This window comes from Maylandia zebra, linkage group LG5 (assembly GCF_041146795.1).
Source record: "Maylandia zebra isolate NMK-2024a linkage group LG5, Mzebra_GT3a, whole genome shotgun sequence".
Classification (NCBI taxonomy): domain Eukaryota; kingdom Metazoa; phylum Chordata; class Actinopteri; order Cichliformes; family Cichlidae; genus Maylandia; species Maylandia zebra.
This window is the reverse complement of record NC_135171.1, coordinates 7,808,089-7,830,375: the sequence shown is the minus strand read 5'-3', so window position 1 is coordinate 7,830,375 and position 22,287 is coordinate 7,808,089. Positions and strand designations below refer to the sequence as shown.

Below are 22,287 nucleotides of genomic sequence, written 5' to 3'. Positions count from 1 at the left end.
TGAAATGAAATGCAAATGGATGCTAATTAAAATGCCTCGTTTACATTTGTTGTGCTTGTGAATACAAAAATAGTCTGAGCGGTATGTTTAGTAAGGCAGAGGCCTCTTCTTGGAAAGATGCAGAACAGTGCCCAATGGTGCATTTAAATACATGATTTTGAACTTAATATTCTTGTTTATTGTACTTCATAAAAACTGAACATTTTCTGGGTATCTGTAGATAGACGAATTTAGGAGTTCAGCTGACAGGTACTGTATATCTGCCTCCTCCATACAGGAAAGGAGTGAAAGGGGCTTCCTGTGATTGACTTTCTATCTAAGGCTGAATGTAGATGCAAGGAAGTGTAACACACATAAGCACTTTTGGAAATACCAAAGCATTGCACTTACTATTCCTCCTGTAATGCTATAATTACCCACCAACGGTATTCAGTAAACAGTGTAAATCAGATCACATGCATGTACATGAGGCGGATTACATTAAAGGAAATGCTCCCCATCGGAATTCCATAAAGTGAATTCCAACAATGCTGAAATGTAGATCTTGTGATCGCATGTGTGTATCGTGCACCAGCACGATCAGGTGGAATGAATCAGCATCTAAAATCTTAAGTTTAACAGATTAAAAACGAGAAAAAAGATGCTTTTCAGAGAAAAAGAATGTGAAGGTCAGGTTTTTCTGACTGGCAAACATTTGTCACTCCAACACACGCACAAGATAATGAGGTTTGAAATCACCACCAATCATCTGGAAACTGAGACCTTGCTCTTCACATTCTCTGAGATTCATATACAGCACATGACGCATCTGCTGCTTGACTGCCGCCTCTGTGACGGCACTCGCCTCATGTTTTATTTGATGTCAAAACTAATGATCACAAAAGAATGCATGATCATATAGGAAATAGAAACTATGAATCTGAGAAATGCAGGAACGTCTGACTAACCTGAGAATGTTTGCTTCTCTGTCGTGCTCTCTCTTTCCACAGTGGGATGCCATTAATGAGATGGACGAGTACTTCAGTCCTATCCACACATACCAGGTGTGTAATGTTTGTATTGTACTGTGGGGCTGAGTGTGTTAGGATTAACTGTTATAAGACCTTTACCTTGATCCTGGGGAAACTGGGATTTTTCCATCTAAATTAAGTTTGATTTTAAAACACAAACTGTGAATTAATTAATCATAAATCAGTTCTTTATTTTATTAGGTTATATAGATGGTGCACTACTAATACTGCAAAAATTACAATTCCTCATTATGTACCAAAGTTGAAAAATTTTAACTTATCTGTAAGTTTTCAGTCTGCACCTGAATGATTTTGACAGATGGAACTTTGACATGTATTTGTCTTCATTCATCGTCTTTAACTCACAAAAACATCCAATGAAATCCTAGGAAAGTATATCAGTAGGGCTGATATTCCATGTCCTGACATAGTTGGACACTTTATTGTTTATAAAACAGTTCCCATAGATAAAGCTATTATACTCGAACAATAAGAGAAATCAGCTTATACAATCATTTATTCGACAAAGATATTGATAGAATTATTTTTTTCTGAGTTGACTTCTATATACTGGCTAAATCTGAGCAATCCCATCATGACTGCAGGAACAGCCACTTTGAGCCAAACTGTTGCAGCCGTAACTGTAGATGCCGAGATGTTTTACATCAAAAGGTCTGGTGTTAAGTGACCAGTCCTGGACTTCTAGATGTTGTTAAATAATATTTTAAATAATATAGGGACTATTTTTTGTTTTTTTGTTTGTTTTTCTCCATCGTTCAACTCACATCACAGTTTTTTTCTGAAAGTCTTACCTGAATGGTGTAATGGGGCCGGACGGACGTGGTCCCAGCTAATGAAATTAATTCAAATTGAGAAAAGAATAACGAAATGCAAATATATGTGCGACATTTGTGTAGTTTATAAACACTTTACTTTAGAGTTTACTTATTAAAATGAAAAATTTCAACAATTTGCTTACTTAAATACTAATTATTTGCTCTTAAATATTAATTAACATTAACAAATTAAATTAGAAAATTGCCTGCCAGAGCTAGCAATAAAAATAATCATTTTTTATTCCCCATTTAAAATTCTTATGTGGAAATATTCTTATTTATTTATTTATTTTATTCTAAACTAATGTTAAGGCAAATGACTTTTATGTACATGTTCCAAATAGAAGCTGTGAAATGACAACAGATCTTCCTCTGAATTAGGTCTGTAACGTGATGAGCCCGAGCCAGAACAATTGGCTGGTGACAGGCTGGATCCCTCGGGAAGGAGCCAGGAGGATCTACATCGAGGTCAAGTTCACCCTGAGAGACTGTAACAGCATGCCTGGAGTACTGGGCACCTGCAAGGTAACAGACAGACTGGAAGGGGGGGGGGGCGTGAAGTCCAACATTTGTTGACTAAAGCTGGCAAAGAAAATGCACACAGAGTAACTTGTGTTCACTGTATTGAGTATGCTCATTATTCTGAGTATTATGTCAACTCAGAGTAATGGTATCAAACATTTGCCATCTGGTGGTCTGTCTTATGTGCTAAAATTAAAGCATTTTTCATCACAACACTAATTATGACCATCCGAAACCTGAGAAAATGAGAACCAGCTGCAGCTCTGAGGCTGTGTTGTTACTTCATTGAATGACCTAAATATAGACTTATGAAAGCTTTGCCATAGCTAGGAAGCTAACCAGAAGTAACAATGGGACTATTGTGAAGTTTACTCAAAATGATGCTAATAAAATAAACACTGATAGTCAAATTTTACTTATTAAATCTTAGTTATTTATCAACAAGAAGTTCTCAACACAAAAGTGCTCCAATGCTAGCAAGACTTGACAAACTTGTTTATGTACATGAGTCCTTAACTTGACTTTTGGACTGGTAATAGAACAAGATAAGAACAACATTTTTGAATTACTGTGGTGGTGATAGCATCTTGCATTGGGAGGGAAAATAACAAATTTTAGAGGAACTGAAAAGACTACATTATTTGTAGAAAGTGTTTCCAAATGCCACCTTTGGGAGGGAAAATGACAGACTATGTGAACCTTACATCAGTATTTTGGCTTTTGCAAAGCATGGAGATATGGTTCCAACATACCTCTGATATTGTAATATGATGAACAAGTGTGCAGTACTTATGACACCATATTTGTTCTGCAGGAAACTTTCAACCTGTACTACTACGAGTCTGACAGAGCGGTGGGCTCAGCCATACGGGAGAACCAGTTCATTAAGATTGACACCATCGCTGCTGACGAGAGCTTCACAGGGGTGGACCTGGGAGTCAGACGACTCAAACTCAACACAGAGGTACGAGTAACTCAGCAATACTACAGGTGAATGTCAGTCCAGGCTTTCAAAGCAAAATCTCACGTTGGATTGTAAGTTAGCATGCACACCTCCACACAAGTTCAAAACAAGTTGGAAGCATCCACATCCACAGCAGAGCCCCTTCCAGTCACGTCACTCAAACTGTTTTGAGCTCGCGTCTGCACAGCTGTGAGAGAAAACAAATAGCAGCACTTGGCTCAGTGTTTTCAGATGTGATTTGATATTGACAACAGCTTCAAATTTGATATAGGATAGTGGTACTACACTATTATTGATACCTAACTCTGTTGGAAGCAGAACAATCAGTATTAGGACATTTACTTAGTTATCAGCTAACGCTAGCAAGCTGGGTTAGCAAGCTTCATGAAACCATTGTATAAATGCAATACAGTGTTCTAATTGTACTAATACAAACAGAATGTTACTCAGCAATACTGAAGCCTTTTCTGAGTCTCATAGAACAGTCTCATAGACTGTTTAACTCCTCTCTGGAGGGGAGAGGGAGGGGAAACAGGAGGACAAAGGAGGGGGGAACAACTAAGCTGTAGTGCCTCTTCACCTCACTGTACAATACCTTGTGCAATACTTTTTGTAAATAGTCAACAGTGCAATAGATTCAATACTTGAAATGTGCAATTCACTTGTATTTTTATTTTTTATTCCTATTTATTCTATTTATCCCCTTTGTATATTTTATTTATATTTGTCTCTGTATTTATATATGTGTGTGTGTGTGTGTGTGTGTGTGTGTGTGTGTGTGTGTGTGTATATATATATATATATATATATATATATATATATATATATATATATATATATATATATATATATATATATATATATATATATATATATATATAACAATTCTGTAACTGTAACTTCGGTCGTTGCTGTGCTTTTTTTGGAAGTCGAATTTCCCAGAGGAACCCACCCGAGGGATTAATAAAGTCCTATCTTATCTTATCTTATCTTATCTTATCTTATCTTATCTTATCTTATCTTAGAAGGCCATATAACAACCACATTAGCACAGCTGAGAGAGCCAGTAGTGTGGTGTGACTTAGCCTCAAAATTAGCTATCAGAAAGAGCTTTAGCTATAATTTTTATATGAAGCTTATAACAGGCCCAAATGTTTTTTTCTATCTGGGTGTAAACATGTCATTTTCATGACTGAGGTTAGGATTCAGAACAGTGGAGTGTGTATGAAGTTCCACAACAGGAACTGTAGTCTTTTTATATCTTAGATTTAGAAATTTAAAGCTGAATTTTTGCCTTGTTTCAGGTCATCTCACCATATCACCTTGCAGCAGGAAAAAGATTAAAAGAAATATTTAATTAGAGTATTTAAATTCAGTTTCTTTTTTCATGTAGATATTAATTTTTATTTTTACAAATATTATTGTGGCCAATAATATTGTTACTAGATCATTAAAAATAAATGAATTACATTATAATAATTATACTTAATGATATATATTGTAGAGAATCTGTGACTTTCACAAATGAATCCAAAGAAGTAATTTTATATTTTTTTTTTATTTTTTTTATTTATACAGCACATTTAATAACAACAGAGAGTTGACCAAAGTGCTGTACAAAGTAATAATTAAATAATAACATTAACATCAACAACAGGTAAGAAAATTCAAAGAAAATTAGGATAAAAATAATTAGTAACTCTCATGCAGTATCTAAAGCCAAAGTGAAAAAATATGTTTTAAGATGGGATTTAAAAAGAGTGACAGTTGGGACCTTTCTAATGTGGAGAGGTAGATCATTCCACATTTTCGGCGCCACAACCGCAAACGCCCGATCCCCTCTATGAACCATCCTAGACTTGTGTAAGGTGAGGAGTAAACGATCACTTGATCACTTAATGTGCATCTATGTTTAAGTGGGGAGGATTAGCACACAGGAAAATTATAATTTTTGCCTCATGACAAATGCTGATCCATGATTGCACAGCACATGTTTAATTCTTACAAGAAAGCTACAGAAGCAGCCCTGGAAAGATAACCTGGAAAGAGCAGCAAAACTCATAATTAGCTGACTAATTAGCAAACAGTGTTGATGCATCATAAGCTTGATGAGTTTGTTTGATGGTGAAATGCATATTTAATTCATCAATTAGGTGTGCAAACAAAGCTACTGGTTGTGCAGCAGTGATGGTTTTTCAGCATTTAGACATGTCCCTTTTAAAGGCACAATAAGTCAGTTTTGAGGTTGCTTAATAGAAAAAATGAAAATTGAGCTAATGCGTTCTCATGAATGTAGAATTAATCCATTAAAAATAATCAAGAGCGAGTGCAGGTTTGTGGAGGCTGCCATGTTTCCCCGTCATATTGAATACAGTGGCTGAGATGGACATCGCCATCGCCAAACATGGCGCCATCCACCGTGTTTTATGTCTGTAGCTAGAGACCAGCCACATATGTAGTATAGCTTATAATCAATAGCTCTTTCAGTTTATTAGACATGCAAACCTCCTGTCTCTGGACACCTGACAGTGAGCCAGCTAAACAACAACAGCTGGTTATAAGCTAACACCATGCCAGCCAATTAGGTGGCATAGCTGGGACATAAAAAAATCTCACTTTCTCTATGATAAACAATGTGATTACATTCTTGCATTAGTATAAGAATTTGAATAAGTGTCCGAGTACACCAATGTTCTATCCATTTCCAGCAGTATTCCACTACAAAACTAACCTCAGCTAACGTCAGCTAACAGTGTTAGCTCGGTGGTGAGTACCCTTCAGTAATAGTAATAAATCACACAGCAATAATACATCGGAGATACTGAAGTGGCACATAACCCAGATAGCTACCACAACTAAAACAAGGTACTTGCAGTAGGCTAATGTTACTTTTTAAACAAGAACTTACTTCCAGATGTTTCTTTAGGTTTGAGGTGGAGTCTTTTGACTCTGAGAGCAGCTTGGTTGTACAATCAGATTTCGCCCGTCCCTTTCTTCTTTAATTGGAGATTATCTATCGGAATTTCAGGAGCAGGACCAGGAGCAGGACCACGCCTCCAAATACTCACCTTCCAGTTGTCATCTATGTAGGTTCCCCCAGTTCTGAAAGCTGTTCATTCTCGTTTACATGCCCCACCTTCCCTCCGTCCTTGTTCTCAATTCTTTAACTTCTTCATTTCTATTTCATGCATGGGGCTCTGCCAGGCCCGGGAGCCATCGGCAGTCCCCTTCGAGGCCTTCCCCAAACCGTAGCTCAATTCATGTCAAAGCGTTCACTTTTACCTACTAAAACGCTGTTAAACCTAAAATGAGGACGTTGGCCCAGCTAGTGAAATATGAAGTGGTGTCAGAATTTTCAAGTAAGAAATGCATTCCTGTCCGTGCACTGCTGGCTCGGTTGTGCTGGCTCAAGGTCCATTGTTTAACTGATGCCACCAACATTAACATTAATTAAGATATATATATATATATATATATATATTTATTTATTTATTAGGGGTGCAACGATACACAAAATTCACGGTTCGGTTCGGTTCGATACTTTGGTGTCACGGTTCAATATTTTTTCGATACAAAAAAATGTTCATGCCTTTTTAATTTGTCATTTATTAAACTTATAAATATATATTTTAACTCAAAAGTACAGTTTTTAAATTTAACCCTAACCCTTGTGCGTGTTTTTTATTTTGACAGCGAATGCGCACCTGCGGACCACTTATGTGCAGCCCTGGTTATTTAGCTCGTCATATTGCAGCCACAGAAATTCTTTTGTCCGTGAAACCATAAAGCTGCACTTTCTTTTTGCCTTATAATCTGATTTGTCATAACTTTTCCGTTTTGTGGTAAGCTTTTCTTTGGCTGTCACTTCTTCACCCTGACCTGTCTTATTTGGCTCAGCAGAACTGAAATATATATCCTGCTGCTTTTACACACGGACTCACATAAGCTCAGCGATTCTCTGCGCGATCAACCTCTCACATGTTTAAGCTTGCTGCGGGAGATTTCACTTGTCATGTTTGCATAGTAAGCTAACGATTAATAAGACGATGTCAGAGGAATTGGTGCGCAAATTATCATCACTCACCAATCAGTGCTGTCGCTCTCTATACACAGTTCGCTCGATTGCAAAGTGAAAGCAAGAAAACAAGCGCAAATTCAAACGCGATTTCAATATGTCACATATTGACAGTGGCTCACCGATGCCAATGACATAATAACCCAGCTACATTTCCGAAAGAATGCAAAAGCATTGACATATATTTTTCGTACAATAGCCCGACGGGCAGGGCAGAGATAGATTTTGGTACCCCGACTGAAAAAATCGCTAGCCCTGGGACGTTGGGCTACCGATATTGCGAGCCCTGTATCTGATTGAGGAATCACTCATCTTTGGAAAAGAGAGTTTATTACAGAGAAATGTCTCTTTCCAAAATAAAAGCTATACTATCCGCTTCTTCTGGGCTATATTCTCAGCAGCATATTAAACAGCTGTCTAAATGACTCGGCTAAAGTTAGTAGCATGCTTGTTGTTTTTGTCTTTGCACTAGGATGATGTCGGCGTAAATGTGCAGTCATATTCGTTGTGTTCCCACTAGTGCTTTCAGGTTAATCTCGTTGAAATGACCTTAACGCCACAACACGGCAAATCTCCGTTAACGAGCTACCGCCGATCGCCCCGTGCATGGGGCTAGACGGCCAACACGTTAACAAGCTAACTGCGCTAACACACTAGCTCCCACCCATGTAATTGAGCATTGCATGGCACATCCAACATACTGTTTTACTTTAGTCCATGACTCGCTTACCTTCAGGGTCATACGTCACATGAAAACCAAAATAATTCCAAACGCCAGATCTGAATGAGAGTGGGGGAGGTCCATGTTGTAAGGAGAGCTTAACTTCTGTCTCGCTAGCTTGCCCTGCGCTCTTCCTTCTGACGATGCTGTCTGTGTTGAGCGCTCAGTGAATCTGCGTTCGACTACTCCGCCTAGGCTGCACTGTCGACCCTAGGCGGAGTAGTCGAACGCAGATTCACTGAGCGCTCAACACAGACAGCATCGTCAGAAGGAAAGTTGATAAAATAAATTTCAAATTTTGTATTGTTCGATACATATGCGTACCGAACCGAAAGCACTGTATCGAACGGTTCAATATCGATACGAATATCGTTGCACCCCTAATATATATATATATATATATATATATATATTCGGTTCGATATCTTTTCGATGAAAAAAATGTTCATGCTTTTTTAATTTGTCATTTATTAAAATTATAAATATATATTTTAACTCAAAAGTACAGTTTTTAAATTTAATGTTGCTGAAACAACAAAGTAATAAAAAATCTCTCTGATCGAGAAATCACTCATCTTTGGAAAAGAGAGTTTATTACAGAGAAATGGCTCTTTCCAAAATAAAAGCTATACTATACGCTTCTTCTGAGCTATATTCTAGCAGCATATTAAACATATCAGGTACCAATAAGGAGAATCATGTGCTAAAGGCTGTCTAAATAACTCGGGTAAAGTTTGTAGCATGCGTGCTTGTTGTTTTTGTCTGCTTCCACTTGTCTTTGCACTAGGATGATGTCGGCGTAAATGTGAAGTCATGTTCATTTTGTTCCCACTAGTGCTGTCAGCGTTAATCTGAAATGATGTTAACGCCACAACACGGCAAATCTCCGTTAACGAGCTACCACGGATTGCCCCGTGCATGGGGCTAGACGGCGTCAACACGTTAACGAGCAAACTGTTAACGAGCCACATGTTGTACAAACCTTATGTTTGTGAGAAGCAACCAATCTAAAAAAAAAAAAGTGTAAGTGGCTTTGAAGGGAAAGGTGCCACCCCAGCTTGTTTCAGAGTATACAAACTGAGGGGGTGGCCAGTCTTCTATCTGTCTACTATTAAGAACAAGGTTTTTGCCTATTTTTAGATGCTTTTGCTGCAAACTTTTAAAATAATGTTGTAAATTAGCTCCTTGGTGTTAACAATAGTCAACTGTGATGTGATATCTTATGAAAAACAAGCATATAAAAATGTAAAATCATCTGTTTGCTCATTGTGGTCGGAAGCACAGCAGTTGATTAATGACTGCTGCCAAAGCAAAACACCAAACACGGGTCCAGAGATTAAATTACAGCTGCATTCATACTGTTCCACCTGTTTTGTTAAGAAACCTCTGTATCAACCACTGTTTATGTTTTATAAAAAATAAATAAATAAATAAAACAACTTTCTAAACTCTAGAAAGTTACTACATGCATGCTCATGTACACTTTGGGCTTTAAATTGTGCACAGGAAAGTTCCTGCAAAATTAAGAGCATCCTGCCTTTTAAGAAAAATTGCTTGTCCTGTCTTCTTACAGGTGCGCGGTGTGGGCCCTCTCAATAGGCGGGGCTTTTACCTGGCCTTCCAGGACATCGGCGCCTGCATTGCCCTCACCTCGGTGAGGGTGTACTACAAACGCTGTGTGGGCGTGAACCGTAACCTGGCTGTGTTCACTGACGTGGTCACGGGGGCTGACTCATCATCTCTGGTAGAGGTCAGAGGTCAGTGTGTGGATCACGCTGAGGAGAGGGACACACCCAAAATGTACTGCAGTGCAGAGGGGGAATGGCTGGTGCCCATCGGGAGGTGCGTGTGCTCGGCTGGATTTGAGGAGCACAGGGACTCCTGCATAGGTAAGTCTACAATGAGTCCACTGACGATAGGTCTTTACGGTGCATGGTGTGTTTGCACTTTTGGTTTGGTAGTATTTATATTTGGAGCTTTGCAGTGGAGGCAAAGCTGCTGCTCTGAGCAATCATAGTGTGTCATTTTTAAAATATTTTATTCCTTATTTCATGTTTTGAAAATCAGGGAACAAAGAAAATGACCATTCTAAGTGAAGGGCATCAGACACTGTTTATATTTTCTTTAATAAAAAAAAGCCTATTCACCAAATTGATCTGATAGTTTCCAACTCTTAGCCAATTTAGCAAAAGCTAAAAACTCAACCCTAACCTTAGATAAATGGTTAATGGATTGCTGCTTATGTAGAACTGCTTTACTCTATCTGAGGACTCAAAGCACTTTCACAAGTCACAAGTCTCATTCAACCATTCACACACACATTCATACATGTACACACAGACTCACACTCCAGTGAACTCCAGTAAACCCACTCCGGGGTAACTTAGGGTTCAGTATTTGGCCTGAGGATACTTCAACATGTGGAACCCAGGGATCAAACCACCAACTTTCCAATTAGTAGACAGCCTGCCTCATGAGACACCGATAACTGTACCTGGAAGGTTCTGTTATGCTGCATTTTACCTCGTGATAAACGGCAAGTTTTCAAACCTGGAAGATGTTAGAGTTGAAATATGATTTCTGACATGAATTTTGGCTGCACAGTTTCTCTCTGGGTATAAAGGGAGAGATTTGAACCTAACCCTAATCTTAAACAGCGACCTAGGAAAGGTTAACATGCATTCAAGGTTTCAGTTATAGGTCAGCCTTCATGACATGTGCCAACTGTGGGAACCATTAAGGAATTACTTTACAAAGAGATCTATTTAACTGTGCAGTCATAGTATCCATGGTAAGAAGTATATTTTTTGTACTTCCATATAAAAACTGTCAACTTAAAACCTTTGCTATTGTTCCTGAACAAAAACTGGAAATCCATTTAACAGACCACAGAATGCTCAAATGCTGCAAAAACAGAGAGTATTCGAGGGGAATTGTTGCGTTAGGATGAGATGGTGGACGGCGAGATGAGGGTGACCCACACTGTTAACTCTCCAGAGAGAGCTGGAGGTGAACAAAGTTAATCAGAGAGAGGTGAACTGTTGCTCAGCAGGGGCTGTGCACTTAAACCTGATGAAGTGGGTTATAAAACATGGCAGTTTGCCATTAGCTCGTGGTTTTTACTTTGCTGCTGGTTTCCAGGTGTTTTGCTTTTTATTCGACTTTTATTTCTCGTGCTTGCACATGTGATGTCAACAGGCGAAGAACAGGTTCACATCTACTGTTTGGGTGTCTTGAGGAGAGATGGGCAGTAATGCATTACTTGTAACGCGTTACTGTAATCTGATTACTTTTTTCAAGTAACGAGTAAAGTAAGGGATTACTATTGCAAAAACGGTAATTAGATTACCGTTACTTTCCCGTAGGAACGCTGCGTTACTGCGTTACTAAAACCGTGATTTTTTTGCGAGAATGTCTCACGACAGTGACGTAAGCGAGTGCACCGTTAGTGACAACAGCTGTGTGCAGATCAACAGTGCATCATATATCGAGTGCAGGAGAGAGTATGAGCGTGCAGCGTTTAAAGCGTGGAAGTACTGACCTTACTTTGAGTTTGATTCCATAAAAAGTGACCAAAACATTAGCGTCCGTTGTGCGTGGGAAGAAAACTTCTTTTTACAGCGAACAAAACCTCTAAACAAGCACCGAGTGCGCAACGACGTGATGGGAAATTCACAGAGAAACTCACGGATTCTTCAACTGACCGCGGCACACCTGCACCAGGGTAAACCTCCGCCTACCCCCAGTCCTGCTTTACAGGTGAAAATAGAGCAACAGGACCGCTGAGTCTTTGACTTTATTTATGTTCTGCTGTGTTTTACTTGCATCTATTTGAAAGACTGAGTGTAAACACAAAAAATATTTTATTTTATGTGCTGGAATGTGCAGAAAATAGGTTTAAATGTTAAACTCATTTATTCAAGTCAGAGAATGTTGCATATAATTAAATTTTTGCTTGATGCATAAAGTTAAAAGATTAAAACTGATAAAACAAGTTAAAAAAAAAAGATAATTTTCCATTTGATTACATTTTGTATGATGGATTATGCAGAAAAGGTAGAATTGGGCTGAAAGATCTATCGCTTTATCACCTCTTCAGGTTGTAAATCGTGTTTTTAAAAAGTAACTAAGTAACTAAGTAATTAATTACTTTTGAAAATGAGTAATCAGTAAAGTAATGGGATTACTTGTTTGGGGAAGTAATCAGTAATTAGTTACTGATTACTTTTTTCAAGTAACTTGACCAACACTGGTCTTGAGTAATAATCGATGCTCTGATAGTGCAAAGGCAAACACATTGCATGTTATGAACACGCATCACATTTTTTCTTTAAAGTTATCTTAAATGTTACACCCTATTGCACGGTGTCACAACTGACCAATTTAATCTGTATGTCTGAATTTGTGGTATGTGATTTTAATGGAAAACGACTTTGCTTCAAGTTTTGTTGTTAAACTAAAGATTAATTAGCATACAGGACATGAGTGCATTACTTTTTATTCAATTTCTATTCAAGGTTTCATTATCAAAGAATGTAATTTGAACTAAACTTGATCAGCTTAAAGTTGAAGTGAAAGAAAAATGCCAGTGAGCTACCCAGACCACCACAACTACACTCCACCCTACCTGCCTACTTAGAATGTGCTCTTTAATTGTTGTACATATATTAAAGGTATTATATGTATCCTTTACAATTTTATCAAATTCATTCCAGTTTATTAACTATTTACATGTTTCATAAACACTAGAGCAAGCACAAATGTTAATGGTTACCATTAAGAATTTTTCTAGTGATTGTGTACAGTAAATGATAGTTAACTGAAATGTAGTAACCTGCCAGTTTATTACATATTAACCATTGTTACTAAGGGATATGAACTTTAGAACTATACAATGTAACTATTATCCAATATATCTACTATACATGAGCCAATGAAGAATTGAGTAAAATCTCACTCTACTCGCTACTGTTACTTTCTTTCATGCTCTGATTGCATGTTCACGGTAGTCTGACACCTTTTATGCTGAGCTCATTTCAAAACTTTAATCCTTATGGATGAGCTGTTAGAAAACTTTAATCTACAGTTTGTATGAATGTGGAAACTATAGGGTGTAAATATGCTTGTAATGATCAAAAGTAACTTGGGAATCTATGGGAACGGACTTTCTTTTGGAGTCATCAGAAGCACTGCAGTTTTTAGGTTCATTTGTCAGACCTGGAGCTGGCACTTGGTTCTTTTCACAGCACCATGTCTGATAAACCAACAACTCATCGTGCACTGCCTCATTTAACTGGAATTGTCACTAGTTTCCCGTCAGCTGGGACAAACCCTACTTCAAGGTCGTCAACACTAAACTCCATAAGTGCTGTTTGGGCTCAACGTTGGCAATGGAGACAAAGTAATTGTGTAAAAGGCAGCTTCAGTTACAAAGTAACTACTAATAGATTTCAGATCGCTTTTTAAATTATCAGTGCTATTCAGTCTTCTGATTAGGAAAATGATTGTGCACGCATTGCAGTTCCACAGTAAATTAGCTATATGAACATTTCCTCGGAGCATCAGCAGCAGCGTGTGTGCAGAATGCAAAGAGCCTTAGAAGCAACGCACGAATGTGGAAAGGTTCTAACCTTTCTAACGAATCAAAAAGTCTCTTTGAAGCTCCGGCTGCAGATCATGTAAAGAAAATTTTAAATGAAACGAAAAAGTTCAAGGTCTGGTCAAAAGCCTTTCAGAGGTCTAACATTTTCCTCAAGGAGGTAAATACTGATGAAAACAGCCGCCTGTCTGCCCGAGCTCGCTTTTCTTCTTTCATTCACTGATGAAAAAAAACAAGTGAGAGGTTTAAGATGGAAAGATTTTTGATCTGCTATTGTTTGCCCTCACACTCAGTTTGTTTTGTCCTTTTTGATTTTCCCTTGCCAGGGATTTGATAGGCTGACCTCATTCAGAGACCTGTACATATTTCAGGTGGCAATTGGGTTACAGTAATTAAAATCTATTAATCATACAGCGCTGGATAATTAAACGCTAAAAGCAGTTTGTCAGCTAAACGAGCCGAACGAGACACGCAACACCGGTTTGCTAGCATCCCCCTCCTTTTAGCCTTCCTCCTCCCATCATCTACGCGCACTCATCCACACACCCACAAATCTATGTTGTGTCTGAGGCCAGCGGCAAACCCCCTCTCACTTCGACACAGTGAGAGCTACTTGTCAAAATGTGTTTAAAAGCATAGGAAACGGTGTGTGTGTGTGCACGTGTGTGTGAGTGAGTGTGTGTCCGGTTCAGAGGGCCACATACAGACCTTCTATAATTAGTTGCAGGCAATTAGCAGCAGCAGAGAAATGCAAAACAGAGCCCAGTAAAGAAAGCAGAGGAAAGGGGTGGAGGGAAAACCCACGGTGAGTTCATGTTTTGTTTATGGAACAGATTTTATCCACATTTTTAATGTAACACACTGCTGTACTTTTTCTGAGGTTGTGGAGATAGGATCTTTTAAAGGGAGGAAATAACATGAAAAGGAAGAGAAAATAGAATTCTTTTACTTTGTGATAATCCTCAGCTGGAGGTGCTCCTTTATACCCTGTATTTTTTTGTGTCAGAGCACAAAGTGAGTTTTTGCAGTGGAAAGGGAGAGTTTTCAGTATATCTTCCGCTGATGTCTTGACTCTTCTGGTACCAAACTGGGTCGCTGTGCTAATTTGCCCTCACCACAGCCAGCCACAGTCACGCACACACGAGACCAGACGAGACCCAGAGAGGAGGGAGGGCACGAGATGGTGAAAGGAAGATGGCTTAAGTTGCTTGTGTGTGTGTGTGTGTGTATGTGTGTGTGTGTGTGTGTGTGTGTGTGTGTGTGTGCAGAAGGGAAAAAAAATCAGACATGACTGTGTTTGAATATGTGCGTATATGAGCGTGCTTAAGTGGCTCTCCCCAGACAAAGATGCAGAGCTTTGGCAGAGAGCACGACATGGTGTGTGCGTGTGCATGAGCACAGGGTTGCGTGACATGCCGTTAAAAATGTCACAGGGAGGGAGGCAATGAAAGACGAAGGGAAAAAGAGAGGAGGGTAGGGGGAGAGACACGGAGGCGGAGCGGTTGACTGGACCCCTCGTCTACTTGCGTTTACATCAAAACACTGAGTGTGTGTGGGTGTAGCTGTACATGCATGCATGTGTGCAGGTGGATACTGTGTGTGTCTGCGTGTGTGTGGAGAGGCATGCCTCCCGGTGCCAGTGAAGAATGGGCTAAAGTGCCCCATACAGTGAGAGCGATCAAGGACACACTGATATGAGACACACACACTTAGTCTGGTCACATTTACTCAGCTCAGTCGGGCCATCCAACCCTGACACACACACACACACACACATACACACACACACATACAAAGGGAAAGTGGGAGAACAAGACAGATAGAGCAAAGGGGAGGGTTCGTACTCACAGATGTGTATTAGCTCTGCTCAGTCAGTGGACCACAACGCGTCCTCCTACTCTGAGAACTCCGCTGTACCTCTCATACTTTCAGGTGATTTATTGTTCCAGCTGCAACGACGTAAAGTCAAACGTGTAGAGAAGACAGGTTTACTCTACATTTCATTGATGTGATGCATATCCATACATTAACACTTTTTTGTGATATTGTGATGATGCCTTTTTCCTTATCTGTCCTCCTCACATATCCCCAAAACATCATTAAAATGTGCAACAACAATAATGTTCTTTATTTGTCATTCCAGATTAAATTAAGTTTTTAAAGATCTTCCTGACATGCTCTCTAAGAATTCACTGACACACATTTGAATAATTGCTGTTTTTATAACTAATATCTTTCATGTTGCTCCAGCCTTCGTTTCCCACCTCCAAATCCCCAGTGGAGCATCGATACCACCAAACTCTGCACAGAGATTATTTTCGGAATTTTCCTCCAAATTGTAGCCACATTTGTTTTCTTTTTTAAAATGCTAAAGCCACTAAAAATAAAACACTTTCTTCTTTACAGACTCAGCAGTGTATAACCTACGTTAGTTTCATTTGTGAAAAAGACAAAGTTTCATTGTCAGAGAGGAAACAGTAAAAACAGAATCACACCTGAAATATTGCTTTGTAAACTTTGTCCAACTTATTACACTCGATAATCTAAGCAATTATAATATCCATCAATTGATCTTTCTGTCTGTCTGTAGATCACTTTAGTTTAACAACATTAATAATTCAATTTTTTACACTTTATAAATCCCTTCATGGATTTATTTCATCATTGTGTGTCATTATTAAATGATTATTATTTAAAATCCAGAAATGTGGATTTGCAACCTGTTATTTATGGTAGCATACAGACACCGTATGAAAGGAAATATTAGAAAAATGAAAGATAAAGAAATAACATAAAAAAGACTTAAATATTGATGGATTTTATTTAATTAAATTTTTCGCCACGGTAATGTATGTCTATAATTTTAAAGGGAGCGTTCACAGCAACATCAAATGTTGTTTAGATTGTGTTTGCTGTCAGTTGCACACTTTTGCTGATCTGCACTGTGGAAGTGTCTTTTCTACTTTTTATTTTTTTACTGAACGACAGCTGCCAGCTGTATCACTCTGCAGAGGAGCTCGTGAAGCTCCTCATGACAACAAGGTCACAGTAGTAGCAGGATGCAAACATTAGTGGAGCTCTCCTCAGCCGAGTCGGCCTGTTAGCTAGCAGCATGGGTGACAGACGTAAACAGGAGAGAGAAAACAGCTCTCTCCTGTTTACGTCTAACCACAGCAAGCTTTGTGTTTCTTTCTTTCTTTTGTAAGAAAATACATTACTGCTGTGTCGAATTTCTTTATGATCTTTTGTGAAAATCAAAGGAAATTTTGTTTAATTACGTTAAAGACAAAGTCTCTAAAGCTGATATCACCTAAACTGTACTTTTGTGGTGAACTGTTCCTTTAAATGATTTTTTGTCCCCCATACTCGGCTTAAATTGATCTCTTTGTAAAGATAAAATCATGACCAGAAGAATAATCAGATTTAGGAAATTGCAATGTCACTCAGAGCCAGCAGAGCAAAAGAAGGGTTATTTCTAGTGTCTGATAACATTTAAATCTGACAGGATTATCTTACTCTGCTTTTTACCTCCGTGGTGAGCTGGAGATTAATTAATATCAAGAGATATTAAAAATGTTATCAAAAGAATTATGTAAATACATTAATCACAAAAACATGCAGGCATTCGTGCTGAAACTGAGATTGTTTGAAAACCACCAACATTTCTAGTAATGTGACGCATCTTAGTCGTGAGTGATGATGATCAGGAAAATGTGTTGATCTGAAAAAGAAAAGCACGTCCTGACTCAGTTCTCCCGCTTTAGCCTTCAAATGATGTATGTGATTAAACTGTGTGTGTGTGTGTGTGTGTGTGTGTGTGTGTGTGTGTGTGTGTGTGTGTGTGTGTGTGTGTGTGTGCGTGTGTTTGACAGTGTGCCACCCTGGCAGCTCTTGAAATTCCTCACCTCTCCCTCTTAAGCAGACAACAATTATTGGCTCCTCCTTTCGCTGAGGGATTGTAGGATTGTTCAGGGCCTTTTTTGACTCTTGTGTCAGCAAACTGTTCTCCCTGTGAGGGTGGAGGGCTAGCTGGTGAGGGCTTAAGCAGAGGTTCGACCAGAGAAAGAAAAGAATAAAGGGAAAGGTAAGCAGAATAAAAGGGGGCGAAATAAAATAATCAAACATACAGTTTGTTTGAGTCACAGAGATTATGAAACAAAGTCGAATGGGAGAAGTAATGTGATCGTTATCTGTCAGTGTGGCACCGTAGAGAAATATCAGAGGATGACAGCAGCGGGCGACGAGGAGGATTTAATATTCTTCTTTTATATATTTATTATTTCATCAAACACACACGCAGAGCAGGTGAGGAGCTTTGTCCTTGCTTCTGTCTGTGAGTACCTCCTTCCTCTCTGCTGTCATTCTTCCTCACAGCTTTTATTTTCCACCTCAGAAATACAACATGATGCTCATACACACACACACACACACACACACACACACACACACACACACACACACACACACACACACACACACACACACACAGGTCCAAAGGTTTTTTTACCTGTCATTCAGCATGTGAATAATTGTTGTATAATTGTGTATATCAAATATCATATTATATAATAATTCAAACCATTTTTATCTATCAAATAAAAAGCCGGCATAATTTCAGCATGCAATTATTGGTGAAAAATGTTTTTTCCATCGAGATCAATATATATATATATATATATATATATATATATATATATATATATATATATATATATATATATATATATATATATATATATATATTGTTCACACAACTTACAGTAAAATTTTACTTTGAATTTTGAACGGTATAATTGGAAACTGAGCAAAAGAAGCAATTTGCAGGAATTTGCACAAATCACTTGGTCTCTGGTGAATATCTTAAAAAATGTCTGTCAATTAAGTCAATTCACTGATTTAAAAGCAAATCAGAAAACTACAAAAGTTTTTTTGGTTGTTTTTCAGGAAAATGCAAAAAGAAAAAAAATTAAAAAGGGCTTTTCACACAGGAGTCACAAAACACTTTACAAGGACAACAGACGGCTTTTTTGTGAAATGAAAGGCAGTGCAAATTAAACGTGGCTACAAGAAAAAGTGCTGGAATTAAAAGGAAAGAAAATAAAAATCATTTTTTAAAAATGCAACAAACTGAAGCAGTGTCAGACTTCTTACATGTAACTTTGCTAATGCTCGCGTGCTTCCATATTATTGGCTCACAGTGTCCTGAAACAATGTGTTTGTGTTTGGAGGATGTGCTGATGTGCTGATGTGCTGTGGAAACACTCACAGCTGTTGACGTTCTCTTAACATTTATGTTAAGTGTTGATTTGAGTTTTGATATGAAAAAGACCCGACGTGTCAGCTGAGGTGAAGGAGCTCAAAGTACCACTTTAAATTTTCACACATGGATAAACCATCAAAACCAAGTTTGATGCATTTATTTATTCGATCACTGAGGGAATGTGGTTAAAACTACTTACACAGCAGTTCTCTTCACATTATACACACTCCACTCATTCTTATATCCCGAGCATCCCTCTGTTAATGTGTGTGTTGTTGTTGGGAATCTTCAGTTGCTGTCTTGTTCTTTTCGTGATAATCAAAAAACAGGAAAATAATAAAGTTTGATTATTTGTCCAAAATGCCCCACACAGAATCCGACCTTTCAAATACGGTATGACTCCCACCTTCCCTCAGGCAAGTTTTCACACAGACTCGTTACATCTGTGCACACGTATGAAACAAACAAGAAAAAAAATCACACAGATAAAAAAAAAACCTAACACTGTTTAGCAAAACCGATATCTGTCTGCTTAGGTTCACTAATACTGCAACTCCCTCTCTCTCTCTAGTCTAGCCTTGACAGACACACACAGTATGCATAGTGCCTTGTTAAACCCCAGCAGTGCAGCGTCTAACAAGTTTTCTGGTGAAAAGCCAGCTTTGCATTCTGTGCCCCTCAGGAGTCCAAAGGCTGCTGCTAGGATGGCCCCCCCCTCCGACAACCAATTATAAAATTTCACAACGATGTGTCTCATTTTGTTTCACGTGTTTGCTGACAGCCCTGATCAAGTTTAAAGGCTGAAAGTCTGAGACTATCTATGTATGTATGTACGGAAAGATGGAAAGACAGCTAGGCAACACTACAGTTCTTTGGCTCGTACCGCGTGACGTTGAGCTGCTACGTCGTTAATCTGATGATCTGATGATTTCTTCTACGCTGCAGTGTTCTTAATGAAGATGCAGTTAAGTGATTTGGGGAACAGATGATTTGGTGAGAACTTCATTACTCTCCCGCTCACGACCACTTGAGTGGAACACAATATTCATAATTGCTGTCAGAATCAACTTGTGGCAGCCCGCTATCGAGAACATATAAGGAGCTCAAATTGAAATGGTCTCCAGAGTGGGAGAGACGGGGGAATACACAGTGAACAAATTAGTTCCATCCTCCTGGCGGTTTGTAAACAACTGCTGATCAACAACATTGTTACTGTTTGGAGGCAAATGACACAGAGGCTCCAGAAAAACACCCACACTCGCTGCCTGGGGGTGGGAAAGCTGCCCGGTGCGAGCGCACATCCACTCACTCACTCACAAATATGGCTTTAACGCACACACAGCCGATCCACCGGGGATCTGTATCTGTGCAGCTGAAAAACATTTCTTTTTCATCTCCAGGAAGATTGTACACACAAGGTAAACTGCTGAAAGGATGAGATATCAGCTGGCTATGAAACTTGGACTTTGCACTTTGTTTTGGAAGGGGAAAAAAACAAAATATGACCATCGTTTTGGTTTGGTTTTAATGTCTGTGGTGGTTTAGAGTAATAAACAGAACTTTTAGGAGCACATCACTTTTTTCTGGAATTACCTTGAACTTGCTGCCTTTCCATGCTGCTGTCTGTCTTTCATTTGGGATGGAATTTTTTTTAATCCCTAAAACATCTGCATGAGCTTTTCAACCACTCTTTTTTTTTTTTTTTTTTTTATATCAATAATATGGCCAAACTGAAATAAAACAACCTTAAACACATGCTGAATTAATGGCACTACTTTCCTCTTTAGTATTATTTTTGTCTTTATTAGATGGTGGAAATGGAGGAGGGGAAGACATGCAGCAAAGGGCCTCAGGTCAGACTGGAGCCCGGGCTGGCCCTTTGCAGCCTTGTGGCATATGGTCACCTGCTCACCCTGTGAGCTACACTGGCACCGGGTGGTGCACCTTTCTAACCTCCTTACATCCACCAGGTCACTTTTACTTCAGCCGCATGCTAAAGAGGCAAATTTTCAGGAGCTAGATGATGTTACCTTCTTATGTTAACGTTTTACACTAATATCTGTTATCTCAAACCCCTCAAAAAAATCAAACCTTTACCTGATGGAAGTATTTTTTCATGCTGTAACTCCACGAAATCCTGTTTCCTGTGAAATGCCATTTCATTTATTTTCATTTATTTTACTTCTGTCTGATTATAAACAAGTAAAATTAGGAATCGAACAAACAACAGCGTATATGCACCTCCCCTCATACATACAAGATTTAACTAACCACAAAGTGACAATGTAACAGTATTACATAATAATAAGATTAATTTCAAGTAAATAAAATATCTGTGTATTTCTTAATTGACATGTTGTTGTTTTTTACCATATATTTAAATCACTGTATTCCATATTCTGTAAACTTATCCAAAAAAACAAAACAAAAAAAAAAAAAAAACGTTTTTTGAAAACCTAATATCCCTCCTGGCTTTTCTCAGCTGAAAGAAATCCGGAACACCTGGCGATGATGTCACCAGCGTCCCTTTTGAAAAGCAGAGCCCAGAAAGTGGAATATCTTGACTAACATTGCAACGATGTCTCGGGAATGATAGTCGTATCCATTGTTTTGCTGATATTCCAGAGTAAATCAGACAAGCACAGAGCTGTGATTGGTGGGGCATGGCAAGAGGCAAAACTGAAACATTTCAATCAGCCAAATTAGGATATTCAACTTGATAATAACGCTGCTACATTTAAATACTCATCACATTCACGTCAGCCACACTGATGTTGCCAAACAAAAACCCCTTCACAAAAGCGCCGAACAACAGCCGTCACAGCTGCAGCGGCTGCATGCTGCGCTTTGGGAAACCAGGCACTGGGACCCTGTGTGTTATTGCACAAATGTGTGTGCGTGTGTCCAAATGTGTGAGTCTCATTAATGTGTCCAAATGTGTGAGTCCAAACGTGTGAGCAGCCTACATCTGTTTGTTAAGGGGCGGGAGCGTCAGTGGAGAGGGATTTGCTGTTGCCGTGCCAAGACTAATTAGTGTTTTTGTGTTGGTCCGGTTGGTCCTCGCCCGTGGATGTCCAACAAAGTAAGGAAGGAGGGGAAGGAGAGGTGCAAAGAGGGGGAAAGTAGATGAAAGGGTGAGAGAAGGAGAGACAAAGGAGAAGAGAAAAGGAGAGGATCTGGAACAACTGAAAGGCGGAAAAGGAGAGGAGGAGGAGGACAGCAGAGGAAAGACAGAAGAGTAATGAACAGATGGAAATGAGATAAAGGAAAATTGAGTCGGAGGATCGAGGACTTAAGAAA

The 22,287-nt window shown here is 38.8% G+C and overlaps 1 protein-coding gene across 6 annotated transcripts in view; it reads left to right on the top strand.

The window, feature by feature from the left end:
• epha8 (eph receptor A8) overlaps positions 1-22,287 on the top strand; it is a 141,582-nt gene that overhangs the window by 64,194 nt on the left and 55,101 nt on the right. For all 6 annotated transcript variants that reach the window (XM_004559885.2, XM_076883674.1, XM_076883673.1 and 3 more), the window contains 4 exons: positions 990-1,043; positions 2,228-2,371; positions 3,183-3,332; positions 9,702-10,017. In XM_004559885.2, the coding sequence (XP_004559942.2) occupies positions 990-1,043; positions 2,228-2,371; positions 3,183-3,332; positions 9,702-10,017 (664 nt within the window). The remainder of the gene's footprint in view (positions 1-989; positions 1,044-2,227; positions 2,372-3,182; positions 3,333-9,701; positions 10,018-22,287) is intronic.